We start from the raw sequence: 16,575 nt of genomic DNA on the forward strand, positions 1-16,575 counted from the left end.
ATTATCCAGGGTTCAAACATGCGGAAAGTGTCATTTTAAGATGTTTGCTATCGAATGTTTTCGGCAAATTTTAGCCACGGAATTTTGATTATGTCAATTCCGACGGCCACGTCATACGTCACTCAGTGAAAATCTTCATGCGGTTTTGTAAAAATTTACTTTAAAGCAAAAGCCGTTCATGCTTAAACAAACTCGTGACTAATGTGTCGATTTAACTTAGGTTCCATTCGAACTCACAGAAGTTCCGTATATTATTTATCTAAATACATTTATCCTATAATGTACAGGATCGAAATGAATGATTCTGAATTGATCAAAAATCTCATCATCTGGAAGTATTTGTATCAATTAGCTATAAAACGGCATGACAAATGCCAAATTCCAAAGTTCAGGTGGATGTTTGAGGACATACATTGATACATTCGATGATTTTTTCACATTTTATTTAAAACGAAAGTAAATACCGTTTCAATTATTAATGATAAGATAGGTACAAAGGAAAGAGAAGGAACGATAGATGAAAAACTGAAAAAAAAGCATAATATATAGCAGCCATTTATATTTCAAAACGGCCTTATTTCTTCAAGATATATTTTTAAAAAGTAAAACACTTACTTAAAAACAAGAAGGTAAAAGAGTCAGTTATCCCAAATTTGTTTAAATATGCAATAAAATTGTTTTGGTTTGTAATTAAATGTTATCAACAGGTGTTGAAAATATCTAATTATTTAATTTAATAAGATGATGCTAGTTTGAAAAAGATACCGATATATTAAATATTATTATTATGGGTTTTATTTGCGCCAGATTCGGAAACAATATACATATACAATATATATATACATTTTTTAGATGGCGATTCTGCTCTGCGACAATTTCGCTTTTAATTAAATTGTGTGACCACAGAGTATGTTAATAGAATATAGAACGATATACAGAACACACATACAAGCCACCTCCATTTATATCCACCCGTGTAATTTAGAATGATCCGTATAAAAACTTGGCCTTGAACTATGTTCCGAGTCGTTTTGATAAGAAATTAATCTCATTTGGCGTAAAATAAAGTGACTAAACGGTTTTATTATTGTTTTCTTTAATTAGGTGGGTTTTATCTTGCATCTTACTTGCAAGTTTATGAAAAAACATGGAAACAACTAGTTTCCCGACCATAAGATAATTTCAACATATGTCGTTATGCAATTAATCACCTTACACATTTTCTGCTAAGTTAATGTAACTTTTTTTTTTATTTTCATAAATATTATACTACATATCTGGTCATTTTGCTTAAAATACGCTTTAAAACAGCAAAGATCTAAGGTGATGGTGGAAAATAGTGAATTGCATTAATTTATAATATTTTCTAATTGAATGTTGAATGAATTGAATTTAAAAATAAAACTTCATATGAACATCTTAATTTTTAAGATACAGGGTGGTAAAGTCTTCACTTTAGATATTTTAATGCAGATTGGCACACATATACTATGTATCAAGAGGCATTATTTAGTGTACGACAATTTTTTTTTGATACACCAGTGGTGTGCGGTACAGAATTTCACCTGTCTATTTTGGCAGACATTGATGGTACGCCACCGATTTCTTCTACAATAAAAATTATTCTTACAATGTCCAATGATTTCCAAAGAAATTTAATTTCTTGATTTTTTTCAATCCTTTGTGCGGATTTCGCTTAAAAAAATTAATACCTCTGTTCTGCATCCAGAGAATTATTATCATTATGATTTGTTACTTAAGTACTTCAAAAAATTGAAGTTGTCACGGTTCCGTTTTATTATTACCCTTTATTGGCGTATTTAAGATATTAATTTATTAAAGATTAGGACCGTCGTATTATTTGGGCGAGAGTCCTAACGCCGATTAGACGCTTAGCGCGGCATCTGTGGGTTGGTAAAATACTGGTTGCATAGTTCCCGAAAATTACAAATTCGGATTTGATTCCTAATGGGTTTTATTTTTTTTCAACGTTATACAAAGCTGCTTTACAGCGAAGCAGTAGATTTTTCTATCGAAGTCCGTAGTAGTCCTGTTCCGGATTTCTGAAGTATTGGTTTGGAAGTGTTAGGTTGGTATTGTGCCTAGGGTTATTTTGTTTTGCTAGTTTTCGATCGGTTCCTATTCTCAGGCCTCGATTCCCTCCAATTTTTTGTGGCTGAGGACTTATATTTAAGGTGGTGAACGGGGTTTTGGGACTCCTTTTTTCCTCGATGGATTTGATGGCGGCAGAAGCCTGGTGAAGGTCATTGCAATATTGGTTGGAAATTTTCCGAGTTTGGGGATCGAGCCTTCCGCCGCGGCCACTGCGACTTGTTGCTTGGGTGCACAAGTTTCCCGAGAGACTCCTAGGGGCACCCGACATCGTTGGTCCCCCATTAAGAAAGCCCTCGTGGCCGAGGTAGGTTAACCTTGCTCTAATCTGGCACTGTTTGCTAATTTTACGCTGTTAGGGAGGTAGTGTTTCTAGAGACGCTTGTTTTTAGGGTTTTTTTTATCTTCTTGGTTTTTCTGCTTGTCCGGGTTTGGGTCTGTTGGATTTGTGGAGCTGTGACCCACTGATTGGTACGGAGTCTGCCCGTGCACTGTCTCCGGACTTGCTTCTGTTGGATTTGTGGAGCTGTGACCCACTGATTGGTACGGAGTCTGCCCGTGCACTGTCTCCGGACTTGCTTTTGTTGGATTTGTGGAGCTGTGACCCACTTATTGACCGAGCCCCGTGCACTGTATATGTAATCCGCCTAGAAACACTTGGGCTAGGACGTGGCGAGCAGTGGACGCCGAGGACGGTAATGCAACGGGACATGAAACTATGAAGCTTGTGAGGTACCGTTAGTTATATGGGATTTTGTTAATGCTATAAGTGGCCCTCCCCTGTTGTGACGCACCCGTATGAGTGGCACTAGCCCGATTTATTCGAAAATAACCTCTGCTATTGCATGTTGCAGAACCTGTTCTCCACGGGCGTTCTGTATACCCCTGGTGCACACTTTACTAAGTTTCAGTAAATCACCTGATACACCCGTAATTTAGTTGGTCGAGCTTTAACATTGTATATTGGTTTAGCAAGTTTTACCGAATTAGGTTATATTATTTCCAGCTTAATTAAATTCATTCACTTAAATTTAGATTTTCATTTCCTTGCCCCATTTAAGAAGTTGAGCCCACTGCGAAGGTGCCGAGGTACAGAGCAGGCAGAGCTTTTTCGTGATTTGGGGGCTCACCTTGTGCTGTTCAGTCTGGTTCAGCTGCGGTAACCAAGCCGGACCGTAGATTTACAATTCACGTGGCGCCCAGAATTCAACATTTTGTTAGGGCTTGGTGATAGCAGCTAAACTACCCTGAATATCTACGGGTATCCTAGCCGGGTATTGTGGTGCCATTTACCATACGCCCCTGAGATTTTGGCACATCACAAAGTACGAATGCGAAGTACGAAAACTCCCAGGTGTATTTTTGAAACCTTAATATCATCAGTTTTTAAATTCAATTCTTCCAGTGTTATTTTAAAATAGAATGGTCGACTTTACTAATGAGGAGTTGGCAGATATGCATTTTATATATGGCTTTTCTAATAGAATCAATCCAGATAGGCGAACATTCTCAAACGTACATGGAAGGTTGACTGAAGGTACTTTGAGGGCAAATAATCATTTAAAAGGTGCCCATCGAACTGTAAGAACTCCAGAAATTGAAAAACCAGTTTTAAATCCTATTGATCAAAATCCTTAGTACTAGAAAAATTCAAAATATTCTGAATATCTCGCACTTGTTGGTTCGGAAAATTTTGCACGATTTTCTATTATACCCATATCATATTCAACCAGTGCAAGCCTTACTTCCCAGAGATTTTCCCTTGTGCGTTAATTTTTGTCAATGGTTTTTGGACAAAATTTGCGCATTATTATAAACTTTTCCAAAAATGCAATCAGAAATTAAAGAATTTAAACATCAAGAACAGTTTTCGGTAAATGTTTGGGCTGCAATTGTTGGAAATTATTTAATTGGAACCTTTGTCCTGCCAGAAAGGTCACATGGTTAAATTTATCGCCGGTTTTTAGAAGAGGATTTACCAATAATGGTGAAAGAATTACTATATTTGATTAGGAACATAATGTGGGTCATGTCTGCTCACTTTACTGTTGCAATAAGAGAATATTCAAATCATATATTGAATAACCAGATTTAAATAGTTTGGATTTTTTCTTATTGCGGCATCTTATCGCATCCCAGTTAACAATGTCGAAGAGCTGAAGGATCGTATCGTAAGAAACACTGGAGGTGCACTTCAAAGAGTACACGGCAATATGAGGAAAAGAGCTGAAGCGTGTATCCTTCAAGGTGGAGGACACTCAATAACTTTTCTAGTTTTTTTTCTTTCAAAACGGTTGTTATTAATTTATTAACAGACAATTTTGTTAAAAATTATCAACAGTAAGTATTTTTTTTTAAATATGAGTCATTTATTATTTATCTTGTTGTTATGATGTTATGTTATTTCATTTGAACCTGTAAAAGTAAAAAGAACAGTCTGCTAATAAGTTTTTTTCTGATATTAAAAAGTAGATATTTTGTTTAAGGTAGATATTTTATATTGTACAAAAAATTTCTCGATTTAACGAGTACAGGGGCGACGCTACTCATTTCCTTTAAAATATAATGACAATTGCATTCATTTATGAGCAGATTTGATATCTTATTTGTTTTTTCTACTCCCTCAAATGCCGTTTACCACACTTGTTGCATAGTGTACTATTTAGTCCGTCGCACTTCATGCTCTCATATTAACGATATTGTTATGACCATGCAGAGAAGAGGTTTTTAGTTTTTATAGCGAAAATCTTCCATCGGATTGAAAAAATTAAGAAATAAATTTTTTTTAGAAATGATTGGGATTGTAGAAATACGTCTGCCAAAAAATAGACAGATGAAATTCCGTACGCCTACCACTGGTGTATTTTGTGGTGCTAAATAATGCCTCTTTATACATAGTAGATGAAAGGGGGGCACCTTGGATTGCTTTTTAAATTAAATATTATATTTGTCACTTTGTGCTACATATCAAGGTACATATTTTTTTTATGAATAAATATGCTATTTGTGCATACAAAATATAAATTAAATTTACTTGTTTTTACTTATTAAAGTAACAATATTATTAATTTTCAAAAACACAATTTTTTTCAAAAACACATTTTTGTTCAAATGTACCCCTGGCAATCAAGTTAAAAGTTAATCTAAGTTCGAAATATCAAATACAAAATAAACAATCCAAATCGCCTGACTGGCCAACATAAAAGTAAATATTCAAAAAAAAACGAACTTTAAAACTTTGGTAATAGTACCCAACCTAGTTTAAATTTGCTAAAATCAAATTTGAAAGTTAATAGAGTAGCTGTACGAGAAGTTCCTGGACCAGAGCATGACTTTGGAAGCTTCTTTACAATATCAATGATAGGTATGCAGGATTGATCTTCTTTGGAAGAATTTAAAACCCAATTTCTTTTTTAAATTAGAAATCAGAAACATTTTGATCTTTATATTCAATAAAAGCTACGAAATACATTCGTGATTCTTTTTTGGCGGAGAGACACTATACCAATATATAGTCATTTTATTTAAATCCTCATTTGTCAAGGATTGAATTGATTCCCTTTCATCAACTAGATTATCAGACTGAGAATTATTTTGACCATCTGTTATGTCCATATCACAATCATCATGAAAAGATATATTTCCGTCAGATTCTGAGTTTGACTGATATTTTGGCAACGGTTTTTTCTTTTTATATGTATTGTTCCTAGGCATACATTGTCCTCGTTTTGATATAGGCAGGATTGAAGACTTGCGTTTCATCCAATCTAAATAAGCAGCTTCTACTGCGTATTTTTTAGGAGTATCAGTCAAGATTCTGCCTTTTCTTCCGGTACGAGGAGTTGCTTTAGGAAACGGTCTTATTGCTTCAGGAGTAATTGTTACTTTTCCCCTTATATTTTCAGTGTTCCTATTTATTTTCGTATTTTCAGGTTTTGGCAAAGATAATACTGGGTGCCTTTTCATGTCATAAAGTTTTTCATCCATTCAATGCCCGCACTCTTGTTATCTAACCATTTCTCAGGACACTTATCTAACGCTGCTGCATTTTGATATGCCAATTTTCGACCTTGTAAGTAGGTAAGACCATAATTCATTTTGGACATTTTTAAAAAGTACCTTTCCAGCATAAGTTCCTCATCATTAGTGGAAACTTGATTCGCAGTCTGTCTGCTGCTATAGTTTATATTTTTTGGCATTACATTCTCTTTATATTTATTTTTTCTATAGTACAAATTGGTTGGTTTTATATTATATATAGCAGCAGCGGTCCTCATCATTGATATCATTGCCAACACACAATACAGCTCTCTCGGCATCTTCTTCGTTAACATAATTTTCTTTTTTCTTTTTGTAATTTCTTACCATTATGATTCACAACTGTAAAAGAATATATAATGTGCTTATCTAATTATATTTATAAATTATTTTAAAAAATAAATAAACATCATTTGTTCGCATAGCGGGGGACACTTTTGAACATTTTATTCATACCATCATTCAGAAACAAAATTATGTAGACGACCAATAAACTTTTATTTAATTAATTTATATTGGTAATACACTTGCTATAACATACACAACACTATGAAATAGTCAAAACTCGAATATAATACTTACGTTTTCAGTAATCCGTTTACAATAAAAAATAAAAATGTTTTGTTCCGTTTCCATAAAGTAACCTACAAATTTAATTCGGTTTTACATTGACATTGAAGTACATTGGCATCTGACAGACGTGTAGTTCGATGTTCCAGTTTTAAAAAGTTATAGTAAAGACAAAAGATGCGTTCGTAATCCTAAACTACCCCTCTCTCCCCTACTTGTGTATCAAATTTCATTAAAATATCTGTGGTAGGATCTAACTTTATATGAAAAAATCGCCCCCTGAATTATTGACATTCAATTAGAAAACACACTATATAATAAATTAATAATAAGAATGCGGAGAGCAGACAAAAGCATGAAAATTAATTATAATTATATTTTTTACAGCGGTCTTATATTTTTGGTTCTGTTTTACGTTTACTTTTAGTAAAACGCCTATTACAAATATGATTGTAATATATATTTTTTAAATGAAAATAAAAAGTTCTAACAAATGGCTACTAAATACATAATGAGTATTCCAATTAAATTTTTGTTATTAAAGTGAGCCATTTGTGTACTTTGATAATTCCAAAACATAATATAGATGAAACACTAAAACTTTTTGTATCTCTCATAACAAGGAAGTGGAGTGCAAAATACAAAGCAACGCATATCAGAAGTTCAATACTACATTTCACCAACTAAAAAATCGTGTAAATAAATAACATGCTGTTAAATCAGACAAATTTATTATCAACTAAGAATTATAATAGCAATTATAACAACATGTGATTTATATTTAAGAAGAGCATTTTTATTTAGAAAAATGTATACATTTCTAAGTCAAATTTTGGTTTTCATTTTTTGTAAATTAAATTTTCAACAGAGTCTAATCGACATGATGATTCAGTTTACTTTTGTGTAGTATAATGGCTAATATAATTTTTCAGTCAAATTAAAAAAATTTCGGTAGGGTCAAGGTGGCAACAATGGTTAGGGCGTGCACAATGGATCACACGCTATTCCTGCGAAAGGGACAGAGACATCTGCTTTCTCTCTCACTCGTTACTTCTATTCGGCAACGGAACTCGTTCGAACTATGTGGTGTGCGTCGTTGGCCAGGCTGATTTGTGCTGATCATTGTTTTTGGTTCTTGGTTGCAAAAATACGAATTAGAAGGTAAGACTTGAACCTTTCTATCATGTATTTTGATATCTATAACTTAGTGCCTTAAAATGTACTTAATTAGGCTTATTTTCCTGCAGAAACTTTTGATTAGTATGTTTAATTTACGGCTGGGTACAATTTTTAAATATTAATGGCGTCCTAGTACACAATGGCTCAGTCTTCGTACACAATGAATCATGATCCATTGTGTACTCAATAGAATGAGAGTTGGTCGTAAATTAATTTTTGAGTTTTAGATGTTTTTTTTTTTCACGCAGTGTTTGTTTCCAGAATGCCACGTCCAGAAAGGCCGCGAACAAGAGGGAACACTACCGCAGCTAGTATGAAGGCAGCTTTATTAAGAATTGAAATGGGTGATAGCCTCCGCCAAGTGTCTGGAACAACTGGAATTCCGTTTACAACATTAAGACGGTATTATTTTAAGTCAAAAGCACAGGGCACATAAATAAATAAATAAATTTCGAGTTCCCAATATACCTGAGATATCTTTCGTGAAAGAAGATGACGTCAAATTGATATTACCAAAGCCAATTTGTAGTGGCAGTACCTCAAGACAGCAGTCTTTCTATAGTTTCCCATTAGATTTATCTGCCCTCAACGTTAATTAAGTCATTTTTTAATTCTGTTTGTTTGTTTATTACTATGATCTCTAATATCAGAAATTATGTTTATGTCGATTGTTATTGCGCCTAGATGTAAGAAATCAACAATATTTTCAATTTTAATTTAAGTTTCGTTGTGTTCTTTTTTTCTAGTCCTTAGGTCAGATAGTTTAGTTACTGGTTATGACCTAGAGAATCAAGAAGCTGTCATTTATGTTTCGTACTTCACTTATTAGTACCTAGTCTCAAAATATAGTTGCTAATTATAATATAGCGAATAAGGGGTTTGTCAACCAATTACTTATATACCTGAATTTGTTTTATTTTTATAAATATAAATAAAAAATTATATCCATTTTAGTATGTCCATTCTTTAATACTTATAAAAATAATTATTCATTGTGTACTCCAGTGATCCATTGTTTACTTAGGGGTGAGCCATTGTACCTTAGTACACAATGGATCATTTGCAAACTTAAAAAAAAATGGTCGTCATGATGCAACCAACCTATTACGTCAAAAAGTAATCGTGTGTAATTAAGATAGTGGAGCCATAGTTTGTTGAAAATAAAATGAAAAGTTATAACTTTCATAACTTTTTTGCTACAGCGTGTCAAACAAAAGTTGATCCATTGTTGCCACCTTGACCCTATATATTAATACTTTTTCTGCGTAAACGTGATACATTCATAGATACCAACAACGCAAACAACAAGAGACTGTCTGCAATTAGTCTAAAAACTGATATTTTGCTCGAAAAATATTAATTATATCTTTGGTATCGCATATAGATATCAGTTATATATTATATATCTATTGTCTATTATATATGAGTGGATTTTGTTATGGGTGTGTCTGAGAAACACGTTGTCAAAAATAATTTAAAACAAAATATCTGTTTTGAAGCTAGAATGGTGGCAAAAACGTTTTCAGTGGTTACGATTTATTTATTACTTATTTCTTTTGCACTAGTTGGTGAACTGTGCAGATGTGGATTATCCAAAGTTCACTTTAGCTACTTAGTACTATGAGGGCTTGCTGCAAATGAATCTAGTCTGCAGTGAAACATTAATACTTACCATCGAATTTTAATTCCATGAAAACCGATACTTGTACTACGGATACTGGATTGCTAAATCATTTTTCCAAAAATTGCCAAGTCTTCCTAAATAGTCTAAGTCGTTTTAAGTTGCGTTTCCAGTTCGGTTCAAGTTCGACAAACAGAAGAATAATAAAACCGTGATAATGCGGTGGTTCAAATTTTGTTCCGTAATTAATTTTCTGCTCCAAGGCGTGTAGCTATGTAACAGGATTCGTAATCTTCCGAATGCGATATAGCAGTAAAAAACGTATGTGACACTGAATATATTCATTTTGTATGTAGTTAAGAATGTTGTTTTCAACATTGTTTGGATTGTTTGCACTTGGATTAAGTGAATGGGTGGAGATCACCAAAGTGTCCAACAAAAATAAGCGTTTCGGTAAGTTATACATTCTTATACTCAAATGCTGCCAGAGCTTTTAAAATTTATTGGCAAACTTGAAACAATCTAAACTAACCAAATGTTACAAAAATGTACGTTTAATTTTACCGCAATATTTCAGACCTTCCCAAAGTTTACACAACAACATCTTTGTATGAAGTATTTTTGAAGCCCTCAACCGAAAATGGCAATTCACACAACAACCAGACACATAAACCGAATGATCAGCCCACATCGGCAGACGAATATAATGAATACTACTACGATGAACCTTCTGGTACAAACGTAGACAATAATATTAAGATAAACACCAGTAGAGCAGAATCCGAAATGCAATACGATGATTATATGGTTGAAAGTGAGGATGATGAAATCAAGAATTCAAGTACAACAAAAATGGATGAAGACAACGAAAAACAAACTATACCAAATCCAAATAAAAACAAAGAAACAACCACGGATTTATATGCCATAATAAAAGGAATTCAAAATCAATTGTTGAAATATCAAGCGAAATCCGTAAAATCGAAAATATCGGTATTGAAAAATTTACGAGATTCGATGTTACTTAATATAAGCAAGTCATTTATGACCAGTGTTGATCGTGTTTGGTTTTAATTATTCTTGAATTCTAGAAAACAGAATCTCTCATTTATGGACTGGAGCCCAAGGAAAATCTTTTGAACACGAACACACCGAAATGGATTTCCCATCGAATGAAGGCGCACTTATGACGATCGGATTTTTAACATTCGCTGTCTTTTTGGTCAAACTTGTGCTGGTAAGTATTTTTTAAAATTTACATAACCATAACAAATTTTTTTAAGAGATTTCAATATTGCATAATTGCAAGTTGTAAACAATTAATATTAAATTAATTTAGAAAATTGTCCGATGCATTTGACCGTATATTTTATTTTAGAAATTAATCTATACATTAAAATACAAGCAACAGTACTATTTTGCAACATCGACAACCACAACTCCAACAAGTATATTCCTGAGAACCAAACGGGAGATGTCCGAGGAATATCTCCGAAGTACTGCTGGGATATTAGAATCGTTGGAAAATTTTGAATCTAGAATGAAGAAGAAACGAAATCGACCTTCATAGAGTGAGCCTTAAGAAGGTGGCGATTATTTAATAATTTCTCGTCTTGTTACACGTCTGCTTAAATGCTTCTCTGGAAAAAATCGTTTTTTCATTTCTTAGTTATGTTTTTAATAGTTTTCGGATTTCATATTTTATTATATATGAATATTAGTGCAATTATGTCTAGATTTTAAAAAATGTTATCGTGTAATAAAAATCTAATCCTTAAAAATATGTAAATTGAGTTCTCAGCAGAGTTAATGAGCTATGGAAAATCAGTCAGCACCCAAAATAACTTACTTTGTCAATACTCGCCACTTCTCGGGTTCAGTGAATTTTATAATCAACAATCATTAACTTTCTGGTGTGGTAAATATCAATAAAAAAATCGGAATAGCCATCAACAATCTTATTTAATTATTAAAAGTAGATACAGGTTCTTTTTGATTAACCGAACATTTTTAAAACCTAAATTTTAATAGATCGTTTAGATATTGCAAATACATAATAAACAGTATTTTTTGCTCTTTTAATTTTTTACGCGCTTTTAAAAATTATGTACCCCTTAGTTGGTAATTCAAAGTAAAACTAGGTTTCATAATATAATGTCATTAATTAAATTCATATTCTTATATCCATTAAAAGTCCATAGTCGGGCATGGGCTTTTTTTGGTTTAGAAAATCTGACGTAAAAGTTGTTTTCTACTGTAAAATATCTAATTATACGCCGATCTATCGTGCGGGAACCACTTCGGACATTTCCGGGATTTTACCGCACGGGTTTGGGAGGAATCGGTTGTTTTCGGAGATGTTTTCCACGCCTTGAATTTTGACGTTTGTCAATTCTGACGGTCATGTCAGTGAATCTATTCGTGTTGTTTTGCGAAAATGATACCCAAAAACTAATGGTCGTAGAAAGAGTGTATGCAACATGTTCGGTAAACTTTTTAAGTCACTCGTTTATTAAACTCTCGCTCCGCTGCGCTATTTTTATGGAACGAGTGCGCTAAACGGCACTTGACTCACAAGTTTATTTGACACGAGCGGAGTGAGTGTTTAATAAACGAGTGACTTAAAAAGTTTACCGAACATGTTGCATACACTCTTTCTACGACCATTAGTTTTTGGGTATCATTTTCGCAAAACAACACGAATAGATTCACTGACATGACCGTCAGAATTGACAAACGTCACAATTCAAGGCGTAGGAAATATCTCCGAGAACATCCGATTGCGCCCAAACGCGTGCGGTTAAATCCCGGGAATGTTCGAAGTGGTAGTGGCGCTTCCCGCACGCTGATCGCTGTGGAATTAAGCATTTTACAGGCGGGAGTAGAAAGTATACTTTTTTCTATTCCCTTCCCACCTATCCAGCATAGAGAAAGTGTCATTTTACGACGCCAGTTTCGTTACCCAAGGCTGTGAGCCACTTCGGACATTTTCGGTATATCACCGCACGGGTTTGGGACCAATCGGATGTTTTTTTTTTAAATTTGATGTTTGTGTTCTAAATTGTTATTACAATAAAACATCGCATAACAATACATACATTTTTATTCTTCGCGTCAGTGAGTTTAGTTAAACTCACAAAAAATGATATCCAATAGCAATGTAGTATTTTGCTTTAAAATGTTGGTCCAATATCTAATCTTTGATAAAATAGGTACAACAATAAATTCATAGGCATTTTTTAAATAAATATATTTTTACACTATTACTACTATATTACAAATTACAATACAGGTTTCAATTAAGTACAGACGTTCTCTTAATTCTACATTACGCCTTAAAACATAATATGTACAATATTTATCTTCATTCTTCTTTTTCATAAACCTGAAAGTAAAAGTATATTTCCGTTGGAGCTCTGCTGCCAAATGATTTTTTATGATTATGTGATTTAATTCATTTCGTTACACTTTTCAGGGGAACCATATTTTAACCAATTAGATATTCATGTTCTTGAAATTGAAATCTTTTATACTGTTTTTAACATTAATTTCACTGAATTTCTTCTCACTGTGTGCCATAAACAAGATTAACAATACTAAACGAATTGTCAGTCACTTACCCATTGTTTCTTGTTGAATTTCAACTTTGTACGTAGGATTGTCGTAAGCCGATTGACTGATTCGGGCCGTAGGAGGTGTAATTGCGGCTTTATTTTGATTGTGCCGCCTGACCAATATCAACAGTAAAATTAATGTGCTCAAGATCGCGATGGCCGCTAAAATGGCAACGATTACGAGAGGGCCATAATAGTCTCCTCGGGCGTCTTCAACAAGCTCAGCTCTTGAAAGCTTGTCTAAAAAAAGTTAAAGTTAAAATTAATGTATGAGCGGTTGATCATATTAGTTACCGTGTTGGGAGGAGGAACTCAAGTTGGGTCCTGTTCTCGGTTTACTGATGAAATCCTGCACATTGCTGGTTTTGATTTTTCCGTTCGTCAGATAAACTTCCAACCATAACCTGTATCTGGTGCCCGGTTTTAAATCAGTAATTATAGTTTTAGTTGGCGAATCTCTCTTGGCAACTTTGAATGTGCTGTGATCTTCTTTACCTGAGTCGCTTTGGTAAATAGCTCTAGAAAATATAAAGACCTTTTTATTTTAGTATTTTTATATTAAAATAACTTTTATAATTAAATAATTTGGATAAAACAGTCAAAAACAATACAGAAGAAAATTGTGAAATAATGATATATTGTCTACACACAAAAAAAACATGAGCAGAAATAAACGCACATGCAGTATAGGTTTTATCCAAATAATAAAATTTTCTGATTTCCAACTTAAATGCTCTAATATTACCAAAATTCTTCATGTTGCTGAGGAATTAGTAATTCTAGCTAAAAGACCTCTTAAACAGAACTATTTAATGACGGGGGACGCGATACAAACTACCATGTTAGGTTAGTAATTAAATAGGAAGAAGCTTCATTTTTTACTAGTTTATATCGAAAACAGCTCATAGCCATGTTATTTATATCTTTGAGTCAAATTTAGCACGCTAAAATTCTTCAGACTATCTGATACGCGGTCAACCTTGCGCAATCCATAGCAGTAACGCATATATGAGTTTTGAAGCCTGTGAAGGTTCTCTTTATCCCTATTAATTATAGCTGGTCAGTAGACTATTCCACAATAACCGACTTGGGAGAGTATTAGACTTTAATAGAGCTTGAGTTTTATATTTTTACTTAATTTTGTTTAATTTTTGTAATTTCAGCTTATAATATGATTTCCCCCTATTTTTTAACATGATTTTTAAACCGTAAATCAATCAATAAGAAGATCCAAATATTTACAAGACCATCATTACTGTTTTAGAACTATTCAGTCTTAAAAAATGGGCATCGGAAATAGTACGTGTATGTGTGATAAATAAATTACTTACAGGGTTATGTGCAAGTGGGTACCTAATTACGTTTTGGAAATTAAGTTTTATATTATTAACTACTTAATAGCTTCCAATTAAATATTTTGATATTCTACATAAAAAAATTACACAACTACAATGATTTCTATAAATGCATGACAAACTGTAATCAAAAGATCCAGATTTTCATGAATCAGTGAAGAACTAGATCGTCATGGCAATCTGGATTTTTTCATGGCTTATGATGCGATTGATGACCCAAATAAAAATACATATGGCGTTAAAAAAAAAACCATGTACTTTATCTCAAAAACTAAAAGTGGACAGCTGAATTCTGAACTAAAAATTTATTAAAAAAGCAATAAACACTTTTCAAAACGCCCCCGTAGCTCAAAAAGTTGACATATCGAGATGAGGTTTTCGCAAGTTTAGAAAAATTTGCTCTGAAATTTTCTCTGACACCCCTAGAAATGACTTTTGATATAAAATTAATTTTTTTTAAGGAATAAATCGATGCAAAATCAGTTGATCTTATGATAATTTAACTCTCGGGTACCTAGCCATAAACCCTGAGGTTTAAATAGTTTTCCTTTTTTGTTTTAGATTGACTTTCTGTATTCATAAATGTAATAAAAAAGATTTTTCCAAAAACAACTGTACCTGTATATATTTACATATTTGTCTTCTGGATATGGAACTCCATTCCAGGAAATTTCTACGCTGGTCGATTTGATCTGGGATATCTCCAACGTCACGCCAAAGCCGTAAGTATCGACTTCGTTGGCCGTTGTGAAATGAATCATATGCTCGGCATTTAGTTCGGTCCTTTGATCTAGAATAAAGAAAAACTCACGAGTCTGCGTAGTAAAGTGATAAGTTGAGATTCTTACTGGGGAATGGAATAAAGAAAATTCCAATTTCGTATTTTACGTTGGGTTTCAGTTTTTCCAATGTATAAGTTGTGACAGCCCTGTGAATAAGCGGAGTGGCTGCGTAAATTTTTCCATCCACTTCCCTGTATCGAAGCTGAACACCGTCTATAAACTGCAAACAAAACGTTACAGTCAATTTTCTCGATCCTTGCCTGAGCGCTCACCTGTAATTCATATTCGGTAAACTTTCTCCATACAACTGTAACCCACGTGGAATTGATATCGGAAATTTCCAAATCTGGCTCGATGGGTATGACTGGCGGTAAAGTAGTGGTTTCTTCTTCTGTCGGTGTTCTTATTTTGTACACTCTTGAGGATTTAGTGTTATGCAGATCCCTTAAAGTAATAGTGATTTTAATTTTGTACTCCCTATCCGGAACAAGATCGCGAAGATCAAACTCTAACGACGGCGTTGCGATCAGATCGTTAGGTGGAGCAAACACTTGTAGATCCCAAGAATCAAAATCATCTGATCTGCAAATAAATAAATTTAGAGCTGTTCCTTATTGAAACTCGAGCAAGGAAATATTACTGGCTATGCGTGTAACGAACTTCGACCCTCCCATGGAGGCCAACTATTACAGGAGGCACCATAAATGCGAGCCGGATAGTATGAGCATCCAGCGCTTCAAGCGTATGGACTTCAATCTCATCGCTGGGTTGTTGAAAACCGCCATTTGAAAAGTCGTCTGGGTAGTGATTATTAAATTCTGCAGTTAATAAAATACAAATAAATATTCCTGTGTTTATTAAATTTATTTTCCAAGGTAAGAATGAACAGAATAAGAATCTCACCTGCGGTTTCTTTAAATTAGAAAAAAGTTGTACATATAAAACATGTTTATATAAAGAATACAAGCGGATCCAGAAATATTCGAAAAAAACCTTCAATTTCGAAAAATCGTTTCTTTTCTTGACTTTATTTCAAAACAAATTGAAAATTTACATAGATACTTTGTCCGCTCTATTCAACGGTATCAAAATGACTACGGTCAACTCCACTTTTTACATATGGATCAAAATGAATGGTTATTTTTAGCACTACTTACGTTCGTGATAGCGTTGCTAATGATTTTTCGTATTTTTTCTTTATTTTAGAGTACTAAAAAATACATAAAACATAATATTTCAAATACGGTCAAATAAATAAAGAGAAAACAAATTTCTGAGTTGCGTTAAAAGTGAATGTTGATTAA

At 33.4% G+C, this 16,575-nt stretch overlaps 2 protein-coding genes across 3 annotated transcripts in view; one reads left to right on the forward strand and one right to left on the reverse strand.

Annotated features, from left to right (window-relative positions):
* Positions 1 to 9,676: 9,676 nt before the first annotated feature.
* Positions 9,677 to 11,379, forward strand: LOC132708039 (uncharacterized). Its single transcript, XM_060680140.1, has 3 exons — positions 9,677 to 9,973; positions 10,098 to 10,757; positions 10,899 to 11,379. Exons 1-2 carry the CDS (start codon positions 9,883 to 9,885, stop codon positions 10,592 to 10,594), a joined length of 588 nt encoding a protein of 195 aa, XP_060536123.1. The 5' UTR covers positions 9,677 to 9,882; the 3' UTR covers positions 10,595 to 10,757; positions 10,899 to 11,379.
* Positions 11,380 to 12,788: 1,409 nt separating this feature from the next.
* Positions 12,789 to 16,575, reverse strand: part of LOC132708431 (putative epidermal cell surface receptor) — a 48,507-nt gene continuing 44,720 nt past the window's right edge. The window contains exons 11-17 of one of the 2 annotated variants that reach the window (XM_060680786.1): positions 15,912 to 16,089; positions 15,544 to 15,853; positions 15,338 to 15,491; positions 15,108 to 15,279; positions 13,429 to 13,652; positions 13,141 to 13,374; positions 12,789 to 12,905 (exon numbers count right to left, since the gene is read on the reverse strand). In XM_060680786.1, the coding sequence (XP_060536769.1) occupies positions 12,898 to 12,905; positions 13,141 to 13,374; positions 13,429 to 13,652; positions 15,108 to 15,279; positions 15,338 to 15,491; positions 15,544 to 15,853; positions 15,912 to 16,089 (1,280 nt within the window). In that variant the 3' untranslated portion in view covers positions 12,789 to 12,897. Of the gene's footprint in view, positions 12,906 to 12,933; positions 13,375 to 13,428; positions 13,653 to 15,107; positions 15,280 to 15,337; positions 15,492 to 15,543; positions 15,854 to 15,911; positions 16,090 to 16,575 lie in introns of those variants that run through there. The other variant, XM_060680787.1, reaches the window with a different exon arrangement.

The sequence above is a fragment of the Cylas formicarius genome, unplaced genomic scaffold (genome assembly GCF_029955315.1).
Source record: "Cylas formicarius isolate icCylForm1 unplaced genomic scaffold, icCylForm1.1 PGA_scaffold_10__41_contigs__length_53128322, whole genome shotgun sequence".
Lineage (NCBI taxonomy): Eukaryota > Metazoa > Arthropoda > Insecta > Coleoptera > Brentidae > Cylas > Cylas formicarius.